A 26,203-nucleotide genomic window follows, 5' to 3' on the forward strand; every position below is an offset into this window, starting at 1 on the left:
TGTCCAGGGTGTACCCTGCCTCGTGCCCTAAGCCTCCTGGGATAGGCTCCATGTCCCCGCGACACGTCCCGAGCGGTATAGAAGATGAGTGAGTGAGTGAGAGGATAAAGTGACATTAGTGTAAAGAAACAATACAAAACAATGTGTCTATCCCAGGAGTGCTGGGTCTAAAAAAAACGTCGGGTCATAAAATCATTACATGCTCAACACAGCTTGAATATAATAAACTACTTGGTATTTATATTTTAAATCTCGGACCAGCTGCATTTCTCACTTCTGATCCTGGTGTAGATCCCTCAGTAAAAGTATTCAAACATTGTCTTTCTGAAGCCCATCTGATCTTATAAAATAAGTTAAATGTTTCTAATGAAAGTGATGGTGCTGTATTGACTGTTTTTGATGGAGGAAAAACAGTTTGAATCCTTAACAAAATCTTAACTGGTCGAATGGGCTTAATTTTATGAAGGACTTTTAATAGAGGAATATCTGCTATGAATTTAAACCCCACATTTCCCCTTAAAGTGAATGTAATAAACCTAGCAAATAGAAGCGCTTGATAATGTAAAAACATAAATGTATGCGGCCGTGGCTGCAACTCCAGCTTTAGACAGCAGGGGCGCTGCGAACGTACTGCTCGACATTCAACAACAACAGAACCCTCTTTGTACACACACACACACACACACACACCGTATATTATGAGTCATCTTGTAAAGTTGATTTATTTCACTTGAAAATATTTCAGCAGCAATTTGCTATATTTGGTGAATATTTTTGCATTGCATTTTAAATGCTTGAATCACATTATTATTTGAAATATACATACACAATTAACTGCAGTGCCAAGCATTGTAAATGCTGTAAGGATTTTTTTTCTTTAATTCAGGTTAAATTGCAATGCAGAAAAATGCTAACATTTTTACTGCAACAAGTTTCTGTTCAGATGTAATTCAATACTGCAATTAACTTTCTTTTTTTGTGTGCTTGCACTGATGTGTTTACCAGAGAGTAATAACTCCTGCTTTCAAATGATCCTATATTTTCTTATAATAAAAAAAGATGTCTAGAGGTTGCAGACATTGCAGACTTTTTTTTTTAAATAGGTGGGCAGTCCCGCCTAGGAACGCGTTAAAATACATTTCCCGTGGTGCAACAGTCCGACTTCCGTTCCAGGACTACAGTCAGTTGGTTAAAATGCAGCATCCCAGCTGTCTGTGCGTGTGTCCGAGTGTGTTTGTGTGTGTGTTCACTGAGTAGTGTGTGATCATGGCTCCGGTGTCAGACCCCTGCTCTTTCTCTTCTTTCTCCAAGTGTGTTACTCGCCACCTGAACTTGTTCTATCATGTGGACTTCGACAGTCATGCGCTGAAGGGGAAGGTGGCTCTCACAGTGGAGGTGCTGCAGGAGAAATTCACTGATCTGGTAAAATCTCAACACTGTGCTATGCATCTTCTTTTCTTGCTCGAATGTAACGCTAGCGTGTTGTGAAAGCACTGAAGTTGTAAAGATTTCTTTTAAACCCAGAATGTCGATGAGTTGATCAGTGCTACAGTCACGCAGTTACTATTATTCCTGTTTTGCGCAGTTTTGATTCCCAGTCGCTGATTATATAACTAGTGCAAGATTGATCCTCCCTTCGCATGGCCAATATTTAAGAAGATTTCTGAAATAAACTGAAATTATAGTCCTGTACATTTAAACAACATTTAAACCCCAAACTGGTTTTATTTTGAAGCCAGATGTCCTTATGCATTGAGATTTTGCTTCAGTAACATAATGATATTAGGTTAATATTTCATCCATGTTTTTTTTTTTATTCTGTTCAATCAGTTTTCTCTGCTTTAGTCTCCCTACTGTCACGCAAAGCGTCTTTTCGTACCTGTATTCCGACAAACCCCACCTTCTAAGATCGTATTGGCTAGTCTTTAACGGTTTCCCGTGCTCTGATTGGCTACTCATTTACATATGACAGGGCGTGGAGAGCGATTTGAACAAATAGCCAATCCGATTGCAGGAGGCGTGGTTTCACGAAGTATGGTAGGGAATAATAATTCCTTGCTCCGAGTCTGACAGGTCTGTGAGGAAGGAACTTTAGGTCTTGTGTGGGGTGTGAAAGTCATTAATGACACAGTAAAAAGTGTGTGAAATTCATTAATGACAAGTGAAAAATGTAAAAAGTGTGTGAAAGTGACAACAAATCAGATGGATTTAGAGTGAATGTGCATGACAGGAAAGTTTGAGCTGTACATAAACTGCATGTAAATATTCTTTACCACATAATTTGTCTACAGACTTGTTAAGGAGTTTATTCTGTTTATAAATCTACAGTACCATGCATTATTAGATCTTTAAATGCAACTATTATTTGATTGCATTTTTTGTTGCATTGACCTATTAATAGATATATAAACAATATGGATAATCTGCTACTAGTAGGATAAAACAAGTTATTTAAAGTGCATTTGAAGAAATGCCCAAATACAAGGTTATCATTGATAATAACATATATATATATCATTGTATTATTATTATTACTAAAAAAAGTTAAAAAATACCTTAAACCAGTAACTTTATCAGTAATATGTTTTTATATTAAGAATCATTGTGTTGTGCTGCTTTACAAAACCCTGCCGTATCTGCCATGCATACTATTAGGAATATCGATATCTAAAAACATTGTGTCATAGTCCAAAAAAAAAAAAAAAACATGCCAGACTTAAATGATATGCACATTTTCTGTTTGTGATCTGATACTGATTTCTCCCAGGAGTCAAACCTGTTTGTTTCTGAGTTAAAAGAAACTTTAGAGACTTGATAATGGTGTGATTTAAGGAAAAATGCCAGCATGTCACGCTCGAAATACCCCTTTATCAGGGATGAGAAATGCATCAAACCTTGTCCGGTGTTTCAACTATTCAATGTGTGAGCCCTGATAATGGTATTCATTATGGGCAATTAGTGCATTCGTACATCTAATCTCACCTGCACTCAGATTTCAGTAGTTAATTAATCTGCTTGGTACTTTGTCCAGAGTTATTAAGCTTAAATTTCTGATATGAAACTTTTTCTGTCTTCTAGACTCTTGATACGAATGACCTAAAGATCTTCAAGGTATCAGCCAATGGCCAGGCTGCCAAGTTCACCCTGGGAGAGAAGCAGGGTTATAAAGGCAGTCCTCTGGAGATCAGCCTGCCCTTTGAGCTCTCACGGTATCATCACACTCTTATCACCGGGTAGTTTAGAGTGCTATAGGACTGTAGATTGGTATGGTCAATATAAAGTGGCACTATTACTGTGAATTTTATTTATTTATTCACCAATTAATTAAATTACATGGTTATTCCAGATTTATACCATTTATAACTAATAAGGTCAGAACCATGTCATTACAGTATCTTAAAATGTTGATCTGTGGGTGAATATGAGATTTATTATGTTATGAGCTGTACAGCTAATGTGTGATGTGTGTTCAGTGGGCAGCATGTGATTGTGGAGATCGAGTTTGAGACTTCACCGAAGGCCTCGGCCCTGCAGTGGCTCACTCCTGCACAAACTGCTGGGAAAAAGCACCCGTATCTTTTTAGCCAGTGCCAGGTATGTCCGCTCATCCTCTAAGACCTTGATCTTGAGAAAAATAATGAACTGCAGCTTGACGCAACTTACTTCTTGTTTTCACTTACCTTATAAAGGCTGTAAATAGTTATTGCCACACCAACCCCTATGTCTCTTTCTTTAAGTCTATTGGCGAAAAAACAGGATAAGCTTGTCAAGTAACTGAGAAGTTGGAAAGTCTGCTATCCTTCATTGGAGGATAAAAAAAAGTTATTAAGGCAAAGAAAACAACAGCGTGTCATGTTCCAGGGAAATTATAAAACCTTCATCTTGAGGACTTTTTCATTTCAACAGTTAATGCTGAATCTTCTAACAGATAACTGCAGCATATCAGCAAGTACAGAGATTTCATGAAAGAGATTTTCACGCAGTGGAATTAAGTATTACAGTGTAATGTTGCAGGAAGAGTGCTGTTGAAACAATGCGGTTGTACGGCACACTTCTGCAACTTCGCCTTTCAACACGTCTCAGTCCGTTATCTCTGTTTTATATTAGCTTCATCTGGTTTATGACCGATATCGTGTCTGCACTGTGGGTGACACGTGAATATAGCACACAAGGGTGTTTAGCAATCTCTTTCAGTGATTAATGTATTAAGCTTTATAAGATGACCATTATATTTATTCTTGAATAAATATGAAGTAATCATAAGTAATTGTATATTCCTGTAATAGTACATCTATACCCGATTCACCCAGGGTGCAGTGGTCTTAAATGGCCTTTGACATGAGATTTATTTATTTATTTATTTATTTATTTATTTTTAATTGGTTTGCATTTTCTTAGCCTGAAAATAAGTCTGCTCAGTCCTACAACTTCTCGTTAAGTTCAGTGTTGCCAGAGATTCTAGCTCATTTTATAGACAACTTGAGAACTTGCAGTTAACCTTAAACTCCTTCTTTATTTGTTTATATACAGTTTTACTATGCACATGAGTCTAAACATAAGACTATGCACCAACAGTAACCGAGTTCTATGATCATTTCTCAAATCCAACAGGCCACTCACTGCAGGTCTATGCTGCCCTGCCAGGACACTCCATCAGTGAAACACACCTACTATTCCCAGGTACCACACTCAAACTCACATACAACTGTTTTTGCCATACTGATTATCTCTAGCCCTAAAAGTGTCAAACTGGATCCAGAAAGTGTCGGTGTGGAAAAAGGTGTTCGTTCCAACTAAGCCATACCCAGTAACACCTGTTTCATTAGTCATGCTTGGCTCTTAATAGACTACCAGGTGTGGCTTCTGCTTTATTGGAATAAAAGCCTGCACCCACACAGGTCCTTTTTGGTTCCAGTTTGACACCCCCCGAGCTAAGGTATATTCTTAAACAGGTTTATTAACAAATAAAAATAATTATACCATTTAATAAAGATTAAAACAAATGTTTTTAGGTTTTTTCTTTTAACAGAAACATGTGGCAATAATTTTCACAATACTTTGTGAAAGCTCCCATAGAGTTAATAGTCAATGGCGAACAAAGTCAATAACGGAATCTCTTTTTTGTGAACGCTGCATCCCACGGGTTTTCACTGGAGTTTAAGACAAACTCTTGACTTTATTCATTGTATCATTTTGGCGTTGTTGTCCTGTTGGAAGATCCAATCACCACCAACTTTTATCTTCTTAGCAGAGGCAACCAGATTTTCATCTAAAGTCTCCTTGTATTTCTTGGGAGTCCATGATGCCATGTTTACTAAACTGCCCCATAACATATCTGATCCCCTACTGACTGGCTCTGGGATTAACATTCTTGTTAGTTTAATCAGTATGCTGTATGTTTGTGTGTCTGTGTTTTTTAGGTGTCAGTGCCCAAAGAGCTGATAGCACTTATGAGTGCATTGCGTGATGGACAGGAGCCTGATCCGAAGGACAGCAGCCGAATCATTTACCACTTCAGACAACCGGTTAGCCCACCAGCATTTCTCTCTCCTTCTGTGTACACAGACACAAACACATGCACACATAAACACAGTCCGTTTCTCTTCCTCATTCTGTTCGTGTTGTGACACTCATGTTGCTTGTTTGTCAGTAATGTTTTAAGATTCGATGAATGTACGATTTGTGATCGTGAGCAACCTGTATGTGGTCCCAGCCTTTACATTTAAATTATGTGAAGGAGGTAACTTAACTTTAAAGTCTTAAAGTCTCACAAAATATCCAGGTACTAAAAACAAGACTGGTGCTCTTTAAATCATTTCTTTTCTTTCGTTTGTCTTGTAAGTCACTTACAGCAGATCCTTAATATAGCTACTGATAAATTTGTGGTAAAGATCTTGATGCATGCATGTATTTACTGATGCATGTGTGTGTGTGTGTGTGTGTGTGTGTGTGTGTGCATGCTTGTGATTTTTTCACAGGTTCCTATGCCCTCTTACCTTATTGCCATTGTGGTGGGAGCTCTAGAGAGCAGGTAGGTTCTCTTTTTCTTGATCCACTTGATAGATCAGACTTTAAGACCCTAAAAAACAATACAATGTTTAAATTAGCTTTTAGTCAATTCAAAAATATCTTGCATTTGAACAGACTTGTTCTTAAATTAACACCACAAACAGTCTTACTATTTGGTTGTTTGACAGTACTCGGGTCATTCTTTAGTTGGGGTGGCATATGAGAGGCAGATTTTGTGAAAATACATATATTTTTTATAATAAATTTTAAAGTTTAATTGTTCAACTTGATCCCTATTTCTGCCGAAGGAGAACACTGTACATATATATATATAAAAAAAAAAAAAAAAAAAACAGGAAAAATGGTCCGTGGTATTTTTATAGTCTTTATTCTAAAATATTGAAACCACTTTACAGTCTAAAAACATAATAAGATTAAATGTCTCTGAAGGAAATTAATTTTAGATAAATATTGAAGTAACACCACAGACGTGATATAACACCATAGACTCAATATTGCATAAAAGGTTTAACAATTAAAAGTTTATTAAGTTTATTAATATAACCATTTTAGTTCAGTTTAAAATGTTATATTGTTGCAATTACATTTCATGATACGTCTCTGAGGTTTGGTGGGAACATGCATATTTTGTTACATAACCAATCTCTGAAACTCAATTAAATTAACAACAATTAAATTATTAACAGAAAGCAAGTCTCAGGTCTAGGCTGTCTTTGCAGTTATAGACATTTAATTATGCATCTGAAAGACTTACGAGCCAATAGATGTGACTTAAGAGGATATGAAAATATGTCCTCTGTGTTGTACAGGGAGATCGGACACAGATCCAGGGTTTGGTCAGAGAAGGAGTATGTGGACAAGGCTGCATTTGAGTTCTCTGAAGTAAGTGTGGAACAATTGTGTGTGTGTGTGTGTGTGTGTGCCATGTTTAAACCACGTGTGATAAATGTATTAGTAAATGGCCTTACTGTTCATGTGTGTAAATGTACACCTGTGCGTTTGTGTCCGTGTGTCATGTTAGACGGAGAAGATGCTGAAGATTGCTGAGGGTCTTGCAGGACCGTATGTATGGGGACAATATGATGTGCTGTTGCTTCCTCCTTCTTTCCCCTATGGTGGCATGGAGAACCCCTGCCTCACCTTTGCCACACCTACTCTCCTGGTTAGAGCACACACCAAATCCATTTCCATCCCACAAACGTTTGTGTGTTACAATACACACAAGCTTACCTTTCTTTCTGTCAAAGTGTGAATTTGAACTAATCTACCAGTATAATAACAACTGTTTTTACATGATAAGTTACTAGTCCTCCTAACTGTGTGTCTGTGCATCTAAGAATCTGTTCTTGTGTTTATTACCAGGCTGGAGACCGATCCCTTGCTTCTGTAAGTCAGCATTTTTGTGCCGTGTCCAATTCAACATTGCAAATGAATGAGCAATGAATTTGCATCAAACATTTACTTGTTATTAATTAATACATGTGTGCAGAATATTTGTTTTCTTCTGTACTTCTGTATTTTGTTAAAATCTTATCTGTCTGACTGTAGGTCATTGCTCATGAGATTTCTCACAGCTGGACTGGAAACCTGGTGACTAATAAAACCTGGGAGCATTTCTGGTAAGTCATCATAGACATACTGTGATTTTAGATACAGTGCTGTGAAAAAGTGTTTGCCTTTTTTTTCTTTAAAAAGTGTTTTTGTAGATTTTTTTTTTTGCACTGAAATTTATTTGTGTGATAAATACAAAGTGCAGTTTTTAAAATGAGGGGTATTTTATTTATTAAGAAAAAAAAGCCATCTAAACCTGCCTGACCCTCAATGGGGAAGTCAAGTTTCACTTGCCACATGTTTAATCAATACGTCACTTGAACCTGTCTGATAAAGTGAAGCATGCCAAAAGCAACAAATCATGCTACGATCCATTGAAATTCAAGAACACATGAGAAACAAAGTAACTGACACTCTGGATATGGTTACAAAGCCGTTTATAAGACTTTGGGACTCCAGTAAGCCATGGTGAGAACCTGAACCTGCCTTTAGTTGCCGACTTACCAAAATTACTCCAAGAGCAATGATGATTCAATCATTTCAAATGTGACAAATATGCACAGCACCGTGTCATCACCACATATACCTGCCTAGGGTTAATTTTTAGGTAGTAAATGCAAACTGACATTTTATTATCACCGCACAGTTTAGTGTTGTGGTATCAAACACTTTCTCCATATATCAGTGTGTAATATAGCACACGCGCGTAGAGGCTTAAAGGTGTAAATATTTTTGACTCTTTCTAGGTTGAATGAGGGACACACTGTGTATCTGGAGAGAATGATTGGCAGAGCGATGGAAGGAGAGCAGTTCAGACAGTTTAAAGCGATGGGAGGTTGGAAAGAGCTACAGGAGTCTGTAAGACACACACACAAACCTATCTAAGCATGTACACACAAACACACACACACACACACACACACAGAAACCAGCTAGCTGACTGTCCTGTTTTTTTTTTTTTTCCAGGTCAACCATTTTGGAGAAAACAATGTCAACACCAACCTGGTGCCAAACCTGGAAGATGTCGACCCTGACGAATGCTTCTCCTCTGTGCCTTATGAGAAAGGTTTTGCTCTGCTCTACCACCTGGAAGAGCTGATGGGAGGGCCAGGTAAATGTAGATACACACAATAGTAAAGAATGAACATGAAGTCTGATTTAAAAGATATATTACACAAAATCTGCACAAACATGGATTATTACAAATGTATTACCTCATCTATGTAATGTCACATTTCCACACTTTATAGTCACCTTGTATTTTATACATGGTATGGCTAGAAGTATTTAAACCTCAAAAAATCTATTTGGTTTGCTCTAAGTTTTTGAAGTGGGAAATGTAGCCATGCTGAGATCCTGAGATCCTGAGATTTCTTAGTTAAAATATGCATTTCTTTGGATTAATCAGTGAAAACAAAGTGTTTTTTTTTTTTGTTTACATGCAATTCAATACCCTTCATGTACATAAATGAAAACAAGATCAAAAATCAATATGCTGACATTTCCTATTAAGGAAATGAATATTTAATGTGTCTCCTAATTAGTTTTACATGACTAAATATAGTGTGTTATAATATTTGCTTGGTAATTATTTCAGTACAAGCTGTTAAGTCGTTAATGAGTTTACAAACGTAAGCAGAGAACATCTTTGTGTCTCACTTGCGCTATACAGAGGTGTTCATGGGCTTTGTGAAGTCCTATATCCAGATGTTTGCCTACAGCAGCGTGACCACAGACGACTGGAAAAACTACCTGTTCACCTACTTTAAAGACAAGGTAAGAAATCCTTGTATGTGCAAGACTGAGTGTGTGTGTGTGTGTGTGTGTGTGTGTGTGTCCTACAGGAAGTAGGACCAGTTTCAGTTTTTGTGTTATGGTTTCAGAAGTAGAGTTGCAGAGTAGGTACTTCTCTATGGACCAGAAACTATGGAGTTGGGTCTGGTACACTGAACCTCACTGATTGATCAAACTCAAGCTTGAGAAATGTAAATTACAATTGACCAAATGACCATGTCTATCTATGAAGACCAGTACGGAACAAAAATGTGGAAGTATGTTTTGCCAATATTACAAAATACATTACTTAAAATGCGCAACTGCACTTCCTGCTCTCGGCTTGTTATTATTTTTGAACAAAATAACAAGAAACAGCAAAACATCAGTGCGAGCCTTCTCTGTGGTGCTGTAATTTTATTGCATGCCACAGTGTTGCAATCACTGTACAGTTTGTGTACCTTTTTGGTAAGGACCTTTTTTGAGATACTAGAGAGGGGCAGCTTTGTGTGTTTGTGTGTTTGTATGTGTGTGTGTGTATGTGTTTGTGTTTTTAATTAAAGGTCTGTCTTGCTTCGGTTGTTGCTCAATGACAGGTAGACATCTTGAATAAAGTGGACTGGAATGCATGGATGCACACTCCAGGAATGGCCCCTGTCAAGCCAGAGTAAGCAGCATTATATGCATGCATGCATGCGTCTGTGTATTCAAATGCATATATGTAATATTTGTGTGCATCCATGCGTGGTATTCAGTGTATCAATATGCTTTACATCTAAACACTGTCCTTACTCAGGTATGACACCACTCTGGCAGACACCTGCACTGCACTAGCCCAGAGATGGGTGAAGGTAAACTACCTTATTTCTAAATTCAGTTCTTGTGCTATAGATCGCTACAATAAACACGGTCAATCTTTGGTGTGAAAATGTTTTGCTTTTGAAAAAAAGTCAGTAGTCTCAGGTACAATATAGATAAGGATTTTATTTGCATGCAAAAGGCAGCAGTCTTCATTATATATTTTTAATACATAAAAAATTAAATGAAAGTTATGTAACATATTGCTTTATTTACTGAAATGAGAATATTTAATTGTGTGTGTGTGTGTGTTTGTTACTTGTCAGGCTAAAGAGACAGATCTCACAGGCTTCAAAAAGGCTGATATAGAGCAGTTCTCCTCTCATCAGCTGATTGAGTTCTTGGCTGTGCTGGTGCATGAGGTACTGAGACCTACACTAACACTATTTCCATATTTCAACATTATAAAAATGTTTAAACCGCACTCATAGACTACATGTTAAACACCAAATTTATTGACAATGTCCTGCACTAAATATCTATGGGCTCTTTGCATATTCTCTCTCTTTCTCTCTCTCTCTCTGTCTCTTCAGGACCCTCTTTCTGTGTCTCATGTTAAGAGAATGCAGGAGGTGTATAACTTCAACAGTATCCGGAATGCTGAGATCCGTTTTAGGTAAACAAACTAGATAGTGAGTGCTTGTGATTTTGGGTTGGGTCGGTGGTTTTACTTTTGGATTTCTTTTACATGTTTTTAAATTACATAAATGTGTTCTCATATTTGGTCTTTACTCTGAGACTCGGTTGTTCTGTATTCAGGTTCATTAGACTTTTTTTCCCCTACAAATACATGTACAGTATTACATATGATGTTTTATACCAGCATCAATAAACACAAAGATTTAATTACCCCAGAAAATCTACATTAGTAATGCGCTGTAAAGAAAATAAACATTCTAAATGGCCTGTGATTAGTTCAGTTAGATACCAGTTTTATTGGTATCAATCTCCCTCTGTGTGTGTGTGTGTGTGTGTGTGTGTTTGTGTGTACATGTAGATGGCTGCGTTTGTGTGTCAAAGCACATTGGGAAGAGGCCGTTCCCCTGGCTCTGAAGATGGCCACAGAGCAAGGCAGGATGAAGTTCACACGCCCGCTCTTCAGGTAACTAGGGGCAGTGAAAAGTATTATTTGTATGTGAAGTAGGGTCGAAGATTTTACTGCTGTAAAGTATTTAATATAAAAATAAAACATCGGTGGACAAGTGGAAACTGTTTTTTAATCTCAGCTGGTTTTGAAATTTCCTACAGTTTCTGATTGACACCTGTCCAACCTTTGTGATTTATTAAAAATCAAGTATATCAAATTTACGTAATTTAATTGTATGTATTAAATACTTGATGGTCAAACTAGTGTTGTTGCATTAGAGTGCATCACAATTCTCTTTAGACAAACTAAGCAATGATCTTTTCTGCTATAGCTAAGTCTTTCAATGATCTGTCTCTTTTTAATGGTCCACGCTTCTTAACCCTTTAGGCTACACGTTGAAATACTCACTTCCTCACTCATCATCTATATCGCTGTAGACGGGGTGCCAATCCATCAAGGGCACACACACACTCACACGCTCATTCACACACTACGGGCAATTCGGGAACGCCAATTACCTTAGTCTGCATGCCTCTGAGCTGTGGGAGGAAACCGGAGAACCCAGAGGAAACCTACCAAGCACGAGAAGCATACAAACTTCATGCACACAGACCCGAAAAAAAAATAATTCCCAAAAAAGTATATTAATCATTTTTAAGTCCAAGGTCAGTGAAGTTACCAAACATGGTTCTTTGCTTGTCTAGTGTAATAATTTTTTGACCACTTCCAAAGAATGTATATAAAATACATATAAAAAACCTCACAAAGTTAAAAGGCACAAAGGCTAATTCGTTTATTTATAACCATAACACAATCACTCTTACTTGTAAGTTACCAATGTACTGGTAAATGATTCTTTCCCAGATTGAGGGTTAAGCCAGTAGAATAATAAACCTGCTTCTACTATTTTCTGTTGCTTCAGTGACTCGTTAAGCTTTAGACTCAATGTCATTGCTCTTTCAAGATAAGTCCTAGAAATATAATTTCTTATCTTGTTTGTAGGAAATTTCCTTTGGTTTGAGACTGGCATTAGTTGTTACTTCTGAAACAGCATCAGGGACCACAGGAAAAAGTTTTGTGAACACATCTTCGGGACATGGTTTGGTTCCTTTACTGTGGCATTTGTGACAATGTAAGAATAATGAAAGGAATTTCCAATGCCATTTGCCTTTAATCTCTAGTCAGTAAGATAACACTGCTTAGTCTTTCAGACAGCTGGATACTTTTGGCCTTGTAGTGTGTCCAGTTGACTTGGCCTAAAGGAGAATTATCCATATTCTTACCCACACTAGAACTGATACCACTGGTTAAACCAGCCAAGGACAGTTTTCACATTTTATGGCTCACCGCGTTTGCTTGTGAATACTTTTTGAGGTTTTGACACCATTAAACCCAATGCCACCAGGGACACCAGTGACTAGATCCCTTTTAGAAAGTCCTCTTATGGCTTTGCCTTTTAGGAATGTGATGTCTAGTGACTGGGCTATTTCATTGTGTGTCCACATTTGTAACCTTTAGTTACCTTCACTTTCATTCCATTTTGAAAATGTAGCTGATCTACCTTTTTGTGTGTGTGTGTTCTTCACCTACATTCATGGACATAATTTTAAATGACAGTTTTGTGTTAAGGCGGCACCGTGGCCCCGCATCTCCAGGGTCGGGGGTTCGATTTCCGCCTTGGGCCTGTGTGCAAGTTTGCATGTTCTTATAAGGCTTAATAGGTTTCCTACCGCAGTCCAAAGGGCATTTTCAAATTGCCTGTAGTGCGATCCCCTGCGTTTATAGCTTAAAGTTCATGTACAGTACTGTGCAAAAGTCTTAGGCTTACTGTGCTAAAGTCTTATATACTGTACCAATTTTGTTATATATGTTTATCATGTCTGCACAGTTATGTACAAAATAATTTCCATACATAACTTAAAAATTTATAAATAAATAACATTACAGGGGAATATATGCATGGCTGTAAAGAAATATAGTACAAGACAGAACAGTTTTCAGATGGAAAAAAATCTAATGTACGCTCCTGGATTTGCATAAAAGTAGAAAGGAGCAAAACTCAGTAAAACCTAACAACTATTTATTTAAAATATTTATAAACCTAACAACTGTGTATGTGACAAATGAAATAAAATTTGAATTTGATTTATTTTATTTATAGTGCTGTGCAAAAGTCTTGGGCACATACAAAAATATGGCATAAGCAAGGGTGCTTTTAAAAACATTTCTGCATAAAAGAAACTTTTATGAGCAATAAAGAGTAATCAAATAAACAGTCAATATTTGGAGTAAAAACCCATTGCTTAAAATCAGGAATCTTAGACACAGAATTGTGGTTTTATTAAAAAAAAACAGCTGTTAGGTTTTGTAACCCTACGCAACCCTATTCTCTTGCTGGAGAATGAGTTATTGAGTTACTTTTGAGTTTTACAAGGGTATTGTGAAGTTTATATATTATGAAAAATAGATGTATAAGAAACTCTTGAATGTGACATTTCTTGTGATTTAGATCGTTTTCTGAATTGTGAACACTGGTGTGGTGCTCTGTCCATATATTATAAGGCTTCAAGGATTATATTATGTCCATTATATAAGTTTCTGTAAATGAGCTGTATCTATGGAACCAGTAACATCAGAATTAGCATATTAATATAAACATGTGACCTAAAACTACAGTCGATATAACACCTTCTGACCAATCAGATTTAAGAATCCACTGTCTGAGCCTAACTAAATTGTTTTTATTAGCCATTGTTGCTGTTTCATAGTATTTAGTATAAACCTCGAGGTTCGACGCTAGTGATTTCAGGTTGTGCAGGGAAACGTTACTTTTAGCCTCCATCAGGGTTGTGGGATTTTGCTACAGTTCCTGCCAGATTGAAGCAGTCATATGTGTGTCCAGTCTCATAACACTGGGTAAATTATTTCAGTAAACCGGATACAGGAACTCGACTAAAAACAGGCACCTGACACTGCAAACATGTACCAGGCCATGATGTGTGTCAATGTCTTTTTTTTCCCCCTCAGGGAGGTATACAATTTTCCCAAGTTCAGCGATGAGGCTGTAAAGACCTTTAAGGAGCACAGTGCTGAGATGCATCCCGTCACTGCCACTCTGGTGTCCAAGGACCTGAAGATTTCCCAGAATAGTAGCACAGGCTTCTAACCGTGCAGCCCTTATCATCGCTGCTGCATCTGGGCTACATGTTATAGTCATCCTGTGGAACAAACAGATCTACAGGATGTGGTTTTTATCAGTTTAACACTTTGTCTTAAAAGAGATCTTGATCTCAGGGCAAGAGGGGTAAATAAAGCTCCTTAAAATGTCACCAACACATTGTCTGTTGCTATCAGTTTGCCTTTAAGAGAAGTTGACCGCATTAAGCAATAAACTCTTCAAGTTCAAGTGTGTGTGTGTATTGTTCAAATATTACATTTTCTAAACACTTTAGGAGGAAAAAACAATGAGTTTTACAATAAAAATGTTTTTCTTGTTATATGGATGTTATAGCATTATAAATGAAGGTAATGAGACAATGGAGCTTGTCATAAAAAATGCTAAAAAAAATCTGAAAACAGCTACAGCTTGACCTCTGACAAGTTCAAAAATGAGGGGGAAATGTCTCTGATTCACAATATAACCAATTTATAATCATATTAAACCTTTAACATATGTGTGAAATTAGAAAAAAGTAACAAGATAAATTTTGTGTATTTAAAAAAAATACTCAAAATGACCCACATGGAGGCCAAACAGTGTGATAAGTGTCAGACCTGTAGCTCAGGGGTTAATGTCTTGCCTCTTGGTGTTGGGATGCTGAAAGAGAAGTGACACTTTTTTTCCTTTGGATGTTGTGTGGTGAACATTAGCATATTAGTTTAGTGAAGGAAGCATGCACAATAGCAACATGCTAAATATGTCTGTCCTACAGAGGGCCACGTCTTACAGTACGTCATGATAGCCAGCGTTATTGTGTTAAGTGTGTGCAGTCAACTACACTAGGGCTGAGTGGCACACATGTTTGGTAATGACTGTCTTTAGCGAAAATTATTTCTTCTATATGGGTTATTTACCTGAAGTACAAACTCCTAATACTTGTGAAATGCGAATTTGGGTTTTTCCTGATATTAGCGAGGTTACAATTTGTTAAAGCGGCCAACAGGGGGCGACATTACACCATATTACCCTCCATTTGTCCTCTCCAGGACACTGATTTTTGGATGCAAGATTATTAAATACAAATCCATGCTTTAATGTATTTTTAACATAAGTCACAGACCTAAGGTTTTAACAATAATAAATAATTATAAAAATAATAAAAACATTATATATATATATATATATATATATATATATATATATATATATATATATATATATATATATATATTTTATTATGTTTAAAATGCAGGCTAAAATACACTGGTGTGAAAAACTATTTGCCCCCTTCCTGATTTCTTATTCTTTTGCATGTTTGTCACACTTAAATGTTTCTGCTCATCAAAAAACGTTAACTATTAGTCAAAGATAACATAATTGAACACAAAATGCAGTTTTTAAATGAAGGTTTACGTACTTAAGGGAGAAAAAAAAAATCCACATCTCAATGATTGCCAAGACTTTTGGGAAAATACCTTGTGGACCGACAAGACAAAAGTTGAACTTTTTGGAAGGTGCGTGTCCCGTTACATCTGGTGTAAAAGTAACACAGCATTTCAGAAAAAAAACATCATACCAACAGTAAAATATGGTGGTGGTAGTGTGATGGTCTGGGGTTGTTTTGCTGCTTCAGGACCTGGAAGGCTTGCTGTGATAGATGGAACCATGAATTCTACTGTCTACCAAAAAATCCTGAAGGAGAATGTCCGGCCATCTGTTCGTCAACTCAAGCTGACGCGATCTTGGGTGCTGCAGCAGGACAATGACCCAAAACACACCAGCAAATCCACCTCTAAATGGCTGAAGAAAAACTAAATGAAGACTTTGGCGTAGCCTAGTCAAAGTCCTGACCTGAATCCTATTGAGATGTTGTGGCATGACCTTAAAAAGGCGGTTCATGCTAGAAAACCCTAAAATAAAGCTGAATTACAACAATTCTTCAAAGATGAGTGGGCCAAAATTCCTCCAGAGCGCTGTAAATGACTCATTGCAAGTTATCGCAAACGCTTGATTGAAGGTATTGTTGCTAAGGGTGGCCCAACCAGTTATTAGGTTCAGGGGCAATTACTTTTTCACACAGGGCCATGTAGGTTTGGATTTTTTTTCTCCCTAAATAATAAAAACCATCATTTAAAAACTGCATTTTGTGTTTACTTGTGTTATCTTTGACTAATAGTTAAGTGTGTTTGATGATCAGAAACATTTTGTTTGACAAACATGCAAAAGAATAAGAAATCAGGAAGGGGGCAAATAGTTTTTCACACCACTGTATCTTTTAGAAAAAGGCAAAAATATGTGGATACCAGAAACTTTATGTGCCTGTAGAAGATCCCATTCAGGATTTAATCTCGCTTTGCTGTTACAGTTTTTCTTACAGCTGCTTTTGAGCGCATCTTGATTCATGATTAACATTTGTAACTGTAAATGTAAGTGCACTTCTTAAAGAAATTATTAAAAACACCACCACATAATCCAGTTACCTGGAAGGTACCTAGTATCTTGCTTAAAATGTTTAGTTTGTCTGTCAAAATTATATATTTATTTCACAGAATACTGCAATCTTGGTAGCCACAATATCCTTGCCTGTGAAGCCATTTTTATTCAACGCAATGATGGCTGCACGCGTTTCTTTGCAGGTCACCATGGTTAACAATGGAAGAACAATGATTTTAAGCATCACCCTCCTTTTAACATGTCAAGTCTGCCATTCTAACCCAATCAGCCTGACATAATGATTTCCACCCTTGTGCTCGTCAACATTCACACCTGAGTTAACAAAACGATTACTAAAATGATCTCAGCAGGTCCTTTAATGACAGCAATGAAATGACCAACTGAACCAACTGAAGCAACTCCAGATCACGATACTGTCTGCAGAGAATTGCACAGTTGTCACTATGTACAATAGATACATCACTTCAAGCAATTCCCTTCTTACCCTGATGCATACATCACTCAGGAATAATCTGGACCAGATTATTTGGATTCATACTCATTTTTCTTCTTTATTTATTTATTCTCCAAAGCTGCCTTGTGACAATGGCCATTGTTAAATGTGTTATAATAAAGTAAAATCAAATAAAATTTTAATTGAATTGATTCCTTATGACTGCACACCTGCTTATGGCATTTTTTTGAGCTTGTCACACACTTTTATGCATGGAAATGATCTGATCAATAATTTGACCCTTCTAAAACACAAGACATAACATCTTTTCCATGACAATGGGATGCATCGTCCAGCATGGTTGTTTAAGAAATTATAATCTAAATTAGCAGCAGTTAAGGTTAAAAAATATTGCAGAGTTATATTAATCACTGCATTAATTTTTCAATAAAAACCTCTGAATTATTCGCTTTTTAATTCCAAGTGGTGTTTTTTAAAAAAAAAAAAAAAACAGAGTGAAGTTTGTACTTCAATTCATAGCAGATGTCACTAGAGGGAGACATTACCTCACAAACTGTACAGTACAGGGTGTTCAAGTCCCAACCGTTCTGATAAAATTTCTTGTAAATGAAGGCGTAACCCTAACTGGAATTTACAAAAGACTTCAAACACAGTACCGTGATGAGACTCTTAGCCACAGTAATACACTTTATACATATGTGAATGGCGGCTGGGGGTAGCTCAGTGGTTAAGGCATTGGATTACGGTTCAGAAGATCCCAGGTTCAAACCCCACAACCACCAAGTTTGCCACTGTTGGGCCCTTGAGCAAGGCCCTTAACCCCCAACTGCTCAGATGTATGTGAGATTTAAAAAAATGTAAGTCGCTTTGGAAAAGAGCATCTGCCAAATGCCTAAATGTAAATGAACAACGATCCCGATTGATAAACCACACACCATTGTTCTCGTGAACATTCAGCAAGTGGATCACCTGACCCTTGAAAATCAACAGATAACTTGGCACCAGCTTGTGGAAGAGACTTATTTGTCTGTGGGAACTGGACACACTGCACATTACAGGAACTTGGCTGGGAAATAATACCACATCCCTGTACGGTCCTGACCTCACGCCAAGCTATTTCAATATGTTTGGACCATTTAAGGAGTTCCTGGGAGGCCAGGGTTTAGTCAGGCAGTCCAATCATGGCTCTGGCATATGAAGAAATCTTTTTCCCTTGATGGTATTGTGGCACTAGTGAAACGCTGGGATAAGTGCACTAGTTTGATAAGGGATTATACAGAAATAAATAAAAGGTAATGTTTACTCTTAAAAGTGTGTTGTTATTCTGCACAATCAAAAAACCTGGTTTGACCTGAACGCCCTTGATATATGTCAGTGGTTCTTATCACTGGTCCTCTAACACACCTGATCACACTAATGCAAGTAGTTATTTAATGTGCTTTTAATTAGACTTTGTCAGTGAAAGACAAAAAAACAAACAAACAGGAAATAAGTTCATCATATAAAGACTACAATATTAAGGAAATTGAAATGATAGATTTCCTGTATTGTCTCACAATTTATAATCCTGTATTTTTACAATACATTTGTAAAAACTATATAATATTATATGAAAGCAAATGGAGACAGTACAGACGTAACAACATTTTGCACAAGTTAAACAACTCTGATGTGAAATGTTACGACACACCAAGGATATTGGTCACTAAAAATAAATTGCAATAAACACATGACCCATGGCACATTTTTGTCGATTCACACTAAACATGATGCAAATAATAAGAGCAACTTACTCTGAATGCAATGAGCATGTACTGTAAATGTTTGTTCACACAAGGCATGATATTTTCATGTTTATGTGCTATAATGAACAGCGAAGTGAAACAGTTTGTAATAACACGTTTCTCCTAAATGGGGAAAGATGCTACAATGATAAAAACTTCACATTTCACAATTTCTTGTTTGGTAAATGTAATGCCAAGTCATGTGGATGGGGTGGAAATGCACTATTAAATATTATGTCATTAATCAAATTACTATGTCTTTCAAATCAGAAAATCAACTTCAAGAAAAAAAAAAGTGTCCGGCTTTACAAATCCAAAATGTTTGTATACATATATATATATATATACTTCCCTTTTTGTAAATAAGCATATATTTTTTTTATAAGCATATATTTTTTTCTGTCAAAATTAAACAAAACCTTTCAGACCATAAACTGCGCCATTCAATGTTCTGAGAGTGAAGCATTTTTTTTTAAACAAGAGGAAAAGAAAGTTATCTGAGTGATTTGCGCTCTCACACAATGGCTGTGGTTGAAGTTGCGCCTCCTCTGATCTTCTCGCAGCTGGACTCCTGCCTTCCACCCTGTCTCCTCTGATCTTCTCACAGTCATCCAAGAGGCTTTTGCCAGCCTGCGAGCTGTCAAAGTATCCATGGAATCAAACGCCACCCCATGCTCTCTTATGATCAAAGACGCACAGGTAAGAAGACACAGAGCCACATACAATTGCCATCTCAAAGAATGAGCCATTTCTCCCCCTTCCCTCACAACTACTCTGCCACGGTGCCAGGAAATGGAGCACATCGATCAGAATAAAGCAAAGCGATGAGGTTTTGAAGATGTGACGGGAAGTTTGTCCTCTTAGAAACTTTTGGACAAAGAGGGAGCTGAAATAGAGGTGAAGGTGATGTTTAAGCACTGGTGATACTTTTCATTTCTTCTGATTATTATGAGATATTAAACACCATTTTTATTTTATTTTTTTGCTGTCTAAGACCTGTTTTTGGCTCACTCACATTGTCATCTGTGGTAGTTGTGTGTCCTGCTTACTGGAAATGTTACACGTTCAAGAGTGTTTCAAAATTTAAGTGGCGGAACATCTTCATGAATTCATTACAGTCCAGACCACCAAGTTGTAGTACTGTAGACATTTACCACCGCCTGGATGACTGTAACTCTGCAGACCTGTGATCTGGGATGACCGTATGATGCCCATGATACACTTCCTTCTATGGGCTGTACCAAAAGTTATTTGAGCTCTACCTTCTTTGTGTCTTCTCCCTCTTTCAGCTTTCACATTCCGTACAATTACGAAAGACATGAAAAATATTAACAGTGCTTGAATGAGCAATGGGAAAACACCAAAAATAACCCTGCAAAGTAAGAATCCAAACGCCTCATGGAAAATAACAAGAAGAACTGAGATTGTTAAAAAAAAAAAAAAAAGAGAGAATATCAAATGTTAATATCAAAACAGCTTACAGAAGGCTGGCACAAAATATTACAGTATAATGACCTTTTAGATATTTGTAATGCTCTTCATACATTAAATGTCATTTTTTTTAGAAACAAGTTTTATAGCCTTTTAAACTTTGATGACTCTCACAAACAAGCTCAGCCTTCAAATAGAAGGAAGTTCTGTTGTGGACTCTATCAGACCCACAAGCAACACTGCCATGATATATATATATATATATATATATATATATATATATATATATATATATATATATATATATATATATATATAATAGAAGAACGTGAGGCATATTATTGTATGGAATAGGAAAGCAATAGATAACAAGTTGGTGTTATGCACCCTGATGTGAACTGGAGGTACTGTTAGTGGTAGAGGTGCTTTAAATCTTGATGCTTAATTACATCACAAAGTCTTTTATTCAACTTATACCATAGCATTTTGGCAATATAATAATAATAATAATAATAATAATAATAACAGTTTTTTTTTAATTACGTGACACATGATAATATGGATAATATGATCAATCATCATGCTGAGGAATGTTCATGTTCAACTAAATAGTTCCTGTTGTCACTTATGTTATAACAGCTATAAAACTCCCTCACCAGCCTATTTTTAATTTCTTTCTCTCTCCTCAAGTTTCAAAATTCAGCTTGTCATATTACAGGGGAAACACAGACCCTAAAGACTTTCCTATTTTGGAAAACTTAGAGTTTTACTTCTTATTCCTACAAAGCACTGGCACAGGACACTTCTCCAAACATGCTAAATAAAACTATCCAATAAGAAAACCTCACTGGACCAACGATCGCACACTGTTTGTTTACAACATATTTGAATCCCTGTTTAAGTTTGAATATAAACCTGTAACTTTTCTTGCAGGTGGAACTGCTGCTCCTGTTCCTCAGAAATTCCCCTTCACCTCCACCTTCTCCTACTTATTATCTCTCCACATTTCTACTCCACTCCCATCTTCTCATTATCTCATATTTTCCTTCGCTCTTTATCTCTCCGCTATTTATCTCCTTTTCATCTCATTTTCCTTCTCTCCTTATCCCTCTATCTATCTTTCTCTCTCCATATCTCCACTTGCCTCTGTTTATTTCTCCCATTATCTCATCACTTTCCCTCATCTCTTCATCTTCTCTTCTGCATTTTACTCATTTAATTCCCCTCTTAATCTTTTCTCCTTTTCCCTTCTCTCTTTAACTTTTTTCTTTTCTCCCCATAGTATCTTTCTGCTTACCTCATACTCCTTCTCACCTTTCCTCTTCTGCATTCTCCCTAAGTCTTTCTTTTTAACCCTCTCATCTTCACAGTATTTTACTTTTCTACTCTTTCTCTCTCTCATCTTTGTCTCCCCTCCTTTTCTTTCATATCATCTCCTCCCCACAGCATTCCTCTCCTCTTTTTTCTCTCCTCTCTTCTCCTCTCCTCTCCCCTCTCATTAAAAGGCTTGAGTTATGATTACTTTCTCAGCACTGCCTCTCCATGAGCAGATTGCAGAGAGAAGAGATTAATGAAGTGCTTTTGAATCTCGGTATGTGAGGGCCGCAGTTGAGATGAGCTTGATTTTTAGGGTGTCTGTTTGTTTCTTTGTCGATTCCTGATTATCCGTTAGAGCCAAGTGGCTATCCAGCCTTCTCTATACATCTGTAATAACACATCATTGTGAATAAACACCTCCATTTGGCACTGAATAAGATAAAATCAAATGCTGATCTTTTTCCGCTCACGCTGGAGGATTGGACCACTATCATCATTATGCAGATGAAGCAAAGAGCTCAGGAGCTCCCAGACCTCAGTGTTTCAATCTAAACCTTGTGTCCTGAAGAATTCTCCACTCAGACATGCTGTAATATTCCTTAATGACATGTTCTCCTGTTGTCTTGTTTTTACTCGTTTGTTAAAGATTTACATATTTAAGCTAAATTTCAATTAGACACCTACCTATAATAGCTGCTGTTAATTAAAAGTCCAATAAATATGGACGAAACCTAAAGAATTTATTTATTAGTGTTGTCAGATTCTCAATTTCTCCAAATTCTAGAACATTTTTCACCAAGGCATTTAATTTTGTTGTGTAACACAAAAACAATGATAAGTCACTTTTTCTATGGTTTAAATTTGGATTGGCCCATTTAGTAAATGCTGGCGTAGAAACTTCCCTTTGCACTCAGTTCCATAGCCTGAAAAGAGGAAACGGATAAGGCTTTATATCCGACCATGTCTTAGTGGCTAATACTAAAACATCTGGAAAGGCCAGTGTCTCTGTGAAAAGAGAAGACTCGATTGATCGAATCTACTATCACAAACAGGTAAGAACGTTTTTGTCACTCAGATCAGAGGAACTGCTGAGGAACTACACTATGATTTTCTTCTTGAATTGAGCAACACAAATATATCGAAGCCAGATCCATTACATTAATATGAGCTAATCATGCAGCACAGGCAAAGGAACTGGACAGTGGTACTGTAGGAGGCTGCACACAATCAAATGGTTTATTTATGATAAATGATTTGTATACTGTACAAATAAGCAAAAATAACTGAATCAATTTCAGGAGATGTATATATATATATATATATATATATATATATATATATATATATATATATATATATATATATATATATATATATATATATATATATATACCATATATCAGACAACGTGTGCTCGTTACATCAGACGTAAAAAGACAAGCTACCAGTATATTTTGAGTAATTTAAATTTTCAATGTAATATAATATTAGGCATGCTGTCCTGATAACATGACCATGAGGTAACAGAGAAAAAAATAATTTAATTATTATCTCTATGTCTTATTCATAACATACAATATTTTCAGAATAAGCAATTATATAAAATCACATTTAAAATCTCAGGAGGCGTGGTACCAAATTGGTATAAAATTTAGCATGGAGGAAGAAATAAATAATATTAGGGAAAATGGTATTTTAAGTATGCCTGACTTTTATAAATGCAAGGAATATAAAGTAATATTAGTGTCAGCTTACTGTATAAAATAAACAATGTTTTTTTTAACTGTCCATTGTTACTGCAATCATGTGAAACATTCATTGTATTAACTATATATAAAATTAAGATAGATATTATATAAACTTTCTTTTTTAGTTTTAAGTTTTATATAAATATCTTTAATATATTATTTTGTTTATTTTTTAAATAACAATTATTATTTATTTTGTTAACTTTAATTACAGTGTATTAAAGTGACCTTCAGTATAAATATAAATATACATTATATATGTTTTATAATATTTATATTAAGGGTCCCTTAATTGACAAGATTTTAACTTTTGAGTTAATTTAACACTTAATTTAACATTAACAAAATAAATAATACTTGTAGTTAAAAACAAAAAACAAAATTAGCAACACCTGTGTTAAGTTGAACAGTAAAATTAAACCCTACAGTAAAACCCTTTTTTCAACACATGTTTGCTGTCAACATCTATCCATCCATCTATCTAACTTACCCTCTTGCTCTCTCTCCTATACTTGTGCCTGAAGATACATAAGAAAATAATACCATATAAAAAAAAAAACATATTTTATGACCACTGTGTCTAAATGCACTGATTCCAAGATTGTTTTTCTTTGTGGAACCACAGAATGACACAGCAAAGAAAAGTTTCCAATAAAAGATGCTTCCTCTTTTAGGTGTCATCGGATATTTTGCTCGAAACCCATAAGTTCAGGAAACCCATCGTGCTAATCATGGGATTTTGTTTCTATGGAGGTCTATTAGGAGGACGTGTGCTTTTTTGCACTCATTGCGTGAGAAGGTGTGCAAACATTGAACATTTAAGCTGGGTGCATAAATAAGTGTTACAATCACGCATAGGGCATGACTTGGCAAAAAAAAAAAATGCACTCAAAAAAACTGGGCACAGACAAGATACACAACTCAAAGAGTTAACAATTACTGAAAGCAGAGGTAATGGCTAAGGAAACAAATCGATCTTTGCAATGTGAATCAAGGTTTAAGGTTCTTTTTTTTGAGTTTTGCTTAAAACCACAGCCATGTGAGGGACAGAGTCTTAAAGCAAATGCATTTCACATATTTGTTACGGCAAACAGATGAGGTAATTAAAGGGGATGACCATATGGAAATAAGTGGGGAAGGTGAGCGATTTGAAGACGCACTGTGGCGGTAAAGGATCAGCGCTTTTCAGATTGAAGGTGATGAACATTTTATCAGAGGCAACAGGATATGGATGAAGTTCTGCTTAATGTGAACACCAAACAGGGAAAACAATCTTTTCTATTTATTCAAGGGACTTGTTAACTGCTGTATTTGTTTAAATAGATTTTTCAATGTTGTAGTTATTCTAAACTTTTGTAAATTAAGCACAGGACAGAAACATGCACACACAATGCGTTTTAATCACATTTACGCACAATAGTATTGTATTGATACTGTAGGCATTACTGGCTCTCCCACATTGGACATATACTGTAGTGTATATACAGTAATATATTGCCCAGGCCTTTTGCTTTGAATACAGTCATGGCTTTATTTCAATGAGCTTATGCAACGTCACAACATAAATTTCTCTACAAGATTTGTATTATTGATGGGATGGTCAGACTGATGAGTAAAGCCTTCTCCAGCACATCGATTCTCTTTGGGGTTAAGGATGCGGATGCCTGTGGTGCAGTCAGTGTTATAGTTCATCTTAAAGGTGTTTATTGGGGTTGAGGTCAGGAATCTGTGCAGGGCATTCAACTTTTCCCACTCCAACCATGGCAAATTATAACTTCATGGACCATATGCAAGATGGAAAAGTGTAAAAAAAAAGTAATTTTTTGGGGGGATAAACAGTAAATAAAAAAAGGAAAATGTAAACAAAAAATAATAATAAAGAAAAGGTCCCAGATAAAAACCTTGACAGACTTACAGCATTGTTCAATTCAGAATACGAAATATACTAATAGTACATGGCACTTTGAAACTCGTACATGTGTAAATGACATCTAGATTGGACAGTTGTAACTAAAGGTGCTTTAGTGCATTTTTAAACTAATGCTTCAGCACATACAGAACGCAGTAGCCTGCATCCCTAGCAGAAAAAGAGTCAAGTAGATGTAGGCTTTATTGTCATTCAATTCACTTCCTCAAAGTCTGAGGTGTAGTGTGCAGTACAGAAGGGTTGAGTGGAGAGCTGAGTTGTGTGCACTGATGGAGAAGTGTGCTTGCTGTAGTTTGTGTAGGAGGGCGTGAGCCACATTGTGCGTGGGGCTGTGTGCCGTTACAGAAAATCGACATGGATTCAGAATTTGTTGGCTGTGTTATTGCTCAATTAACTCAAACTCCCCCCTATCCTACCGAAATGTCAAACTCAAATAGAGAACACTTCTTTTCAGGATGATTATAGCAGCCTACACATCTTGCCTAACTCAAGTGAATCAGATTTGAAGTGTGTGGTAATTAGTTGATGACTTAAAGCAGTCATCGCTCCTCCTATGTTTTTAGCATGCATGTACATGCGGGTTTCTGTGAGCTTGCTTTGCCACTCAGGGACTAGTTATCATTTCAGAT

General features: G+C 36.4%; 2 protein-coding genes across 4 annotated transcripts in view; both read left to right on the forward strand.

Annotated features, from left to right (window-relative positions):
* Positions 1-1,183: 1,183 nt before the first annotated feature.
* On the forward strand, positions 1,184-14,705 carry lta4h (leukotriene A4 hydrolase). Its single transcript, XM_053508953.1, has 19 exons — positions 1,184-1,422; positions 3,079-3,209; positions 3,474-3,594; positions 4,612-4,680; positions 5,421-5,525; positions 5,979-6,031; positions 6,840-6,912; positions 7,052-7,192; positions 7,393-7,416; positions 7,579-7,649; positions 8,328-8,439; positions 8,548-8,692; positions 9,254-9,357; positions 9,951-10,021; positions 10,151-10,205; positions 10,479-10,574; positions 10,746-10,828; positions 11,210-11,314; positions 14,327-14,705. Exons 1-19 carry the CDS (start codon positions 1,267-1,269, stop codon positions 14,463-14,465), a joined length of 1,854 nt encoding a protein of 617 aa, XP_053364928.1. The 5' UTR covers positions 1,184-1,266; the 3' UTR covers positions 14,466-14,705.
* Positions 14,706-22,801: 8,096 nt separating this feature from the next.
* The window catches only part of tfec (transcription factor EC), a 33,407-nt gene continuing 30,005 nt past the window's right edge, over positions 22,802-26,203 (forward strand). For 2 of the 3 annotated variants that reach the window (XM_053508756.1, XM_053508757.1), the window contains exon 1: positions 22,803-22,951. The gene's annotated coding sequence lies outside the window, so the exon portion shown is untranslated. Of the gene's footprint in view, positions 22,952-26,203 lie in introns of all 3 variants that reach the window. The other variant, XM_053508755.1, reaches the window with a different exon arrangement.

This window comes from Clarias gariepinus, chromosome 12, assembly GCF_024256425.1.
Source record: "Clarias gariepinus isolate MV-2021 ecotype Netherlands chromosome 12, CGAR_prim_01v2, whole genome shotgun sequence".
Classification (NCBI taxonomy): domain Eukaryota; kingdom Metazoa; phylum Chordata; class Actinopteri; order Siluriformes; family Clariidae; genus Clarias; species Clarias gariepinus.

Bases quoted from the DNA above. Each gene is read 5' to 3' on its own strand.
- lta4h (XM_053508953.1), top strand. From the start codon at position 1,267: ATGGCTCCGGTGTCAGACCCCTGCTCTTTCTCTTCTTTCTCCAAGTGT. The intron at 6,032-6,839 runs GTAGGTTCTCTT...TGTGTTGTACAG, and splicing joins GTGGGAGCTCTAGAGAGCAG to GGAGATCGGACACAGATCCA. The intron at 7,193-7,392 runs GTTAGAGCACAC...GTTTATTACCAG, and splicing joins TTGCCACACCTACTCTCCTG to GCTGGAGACCGATCCCTTGC.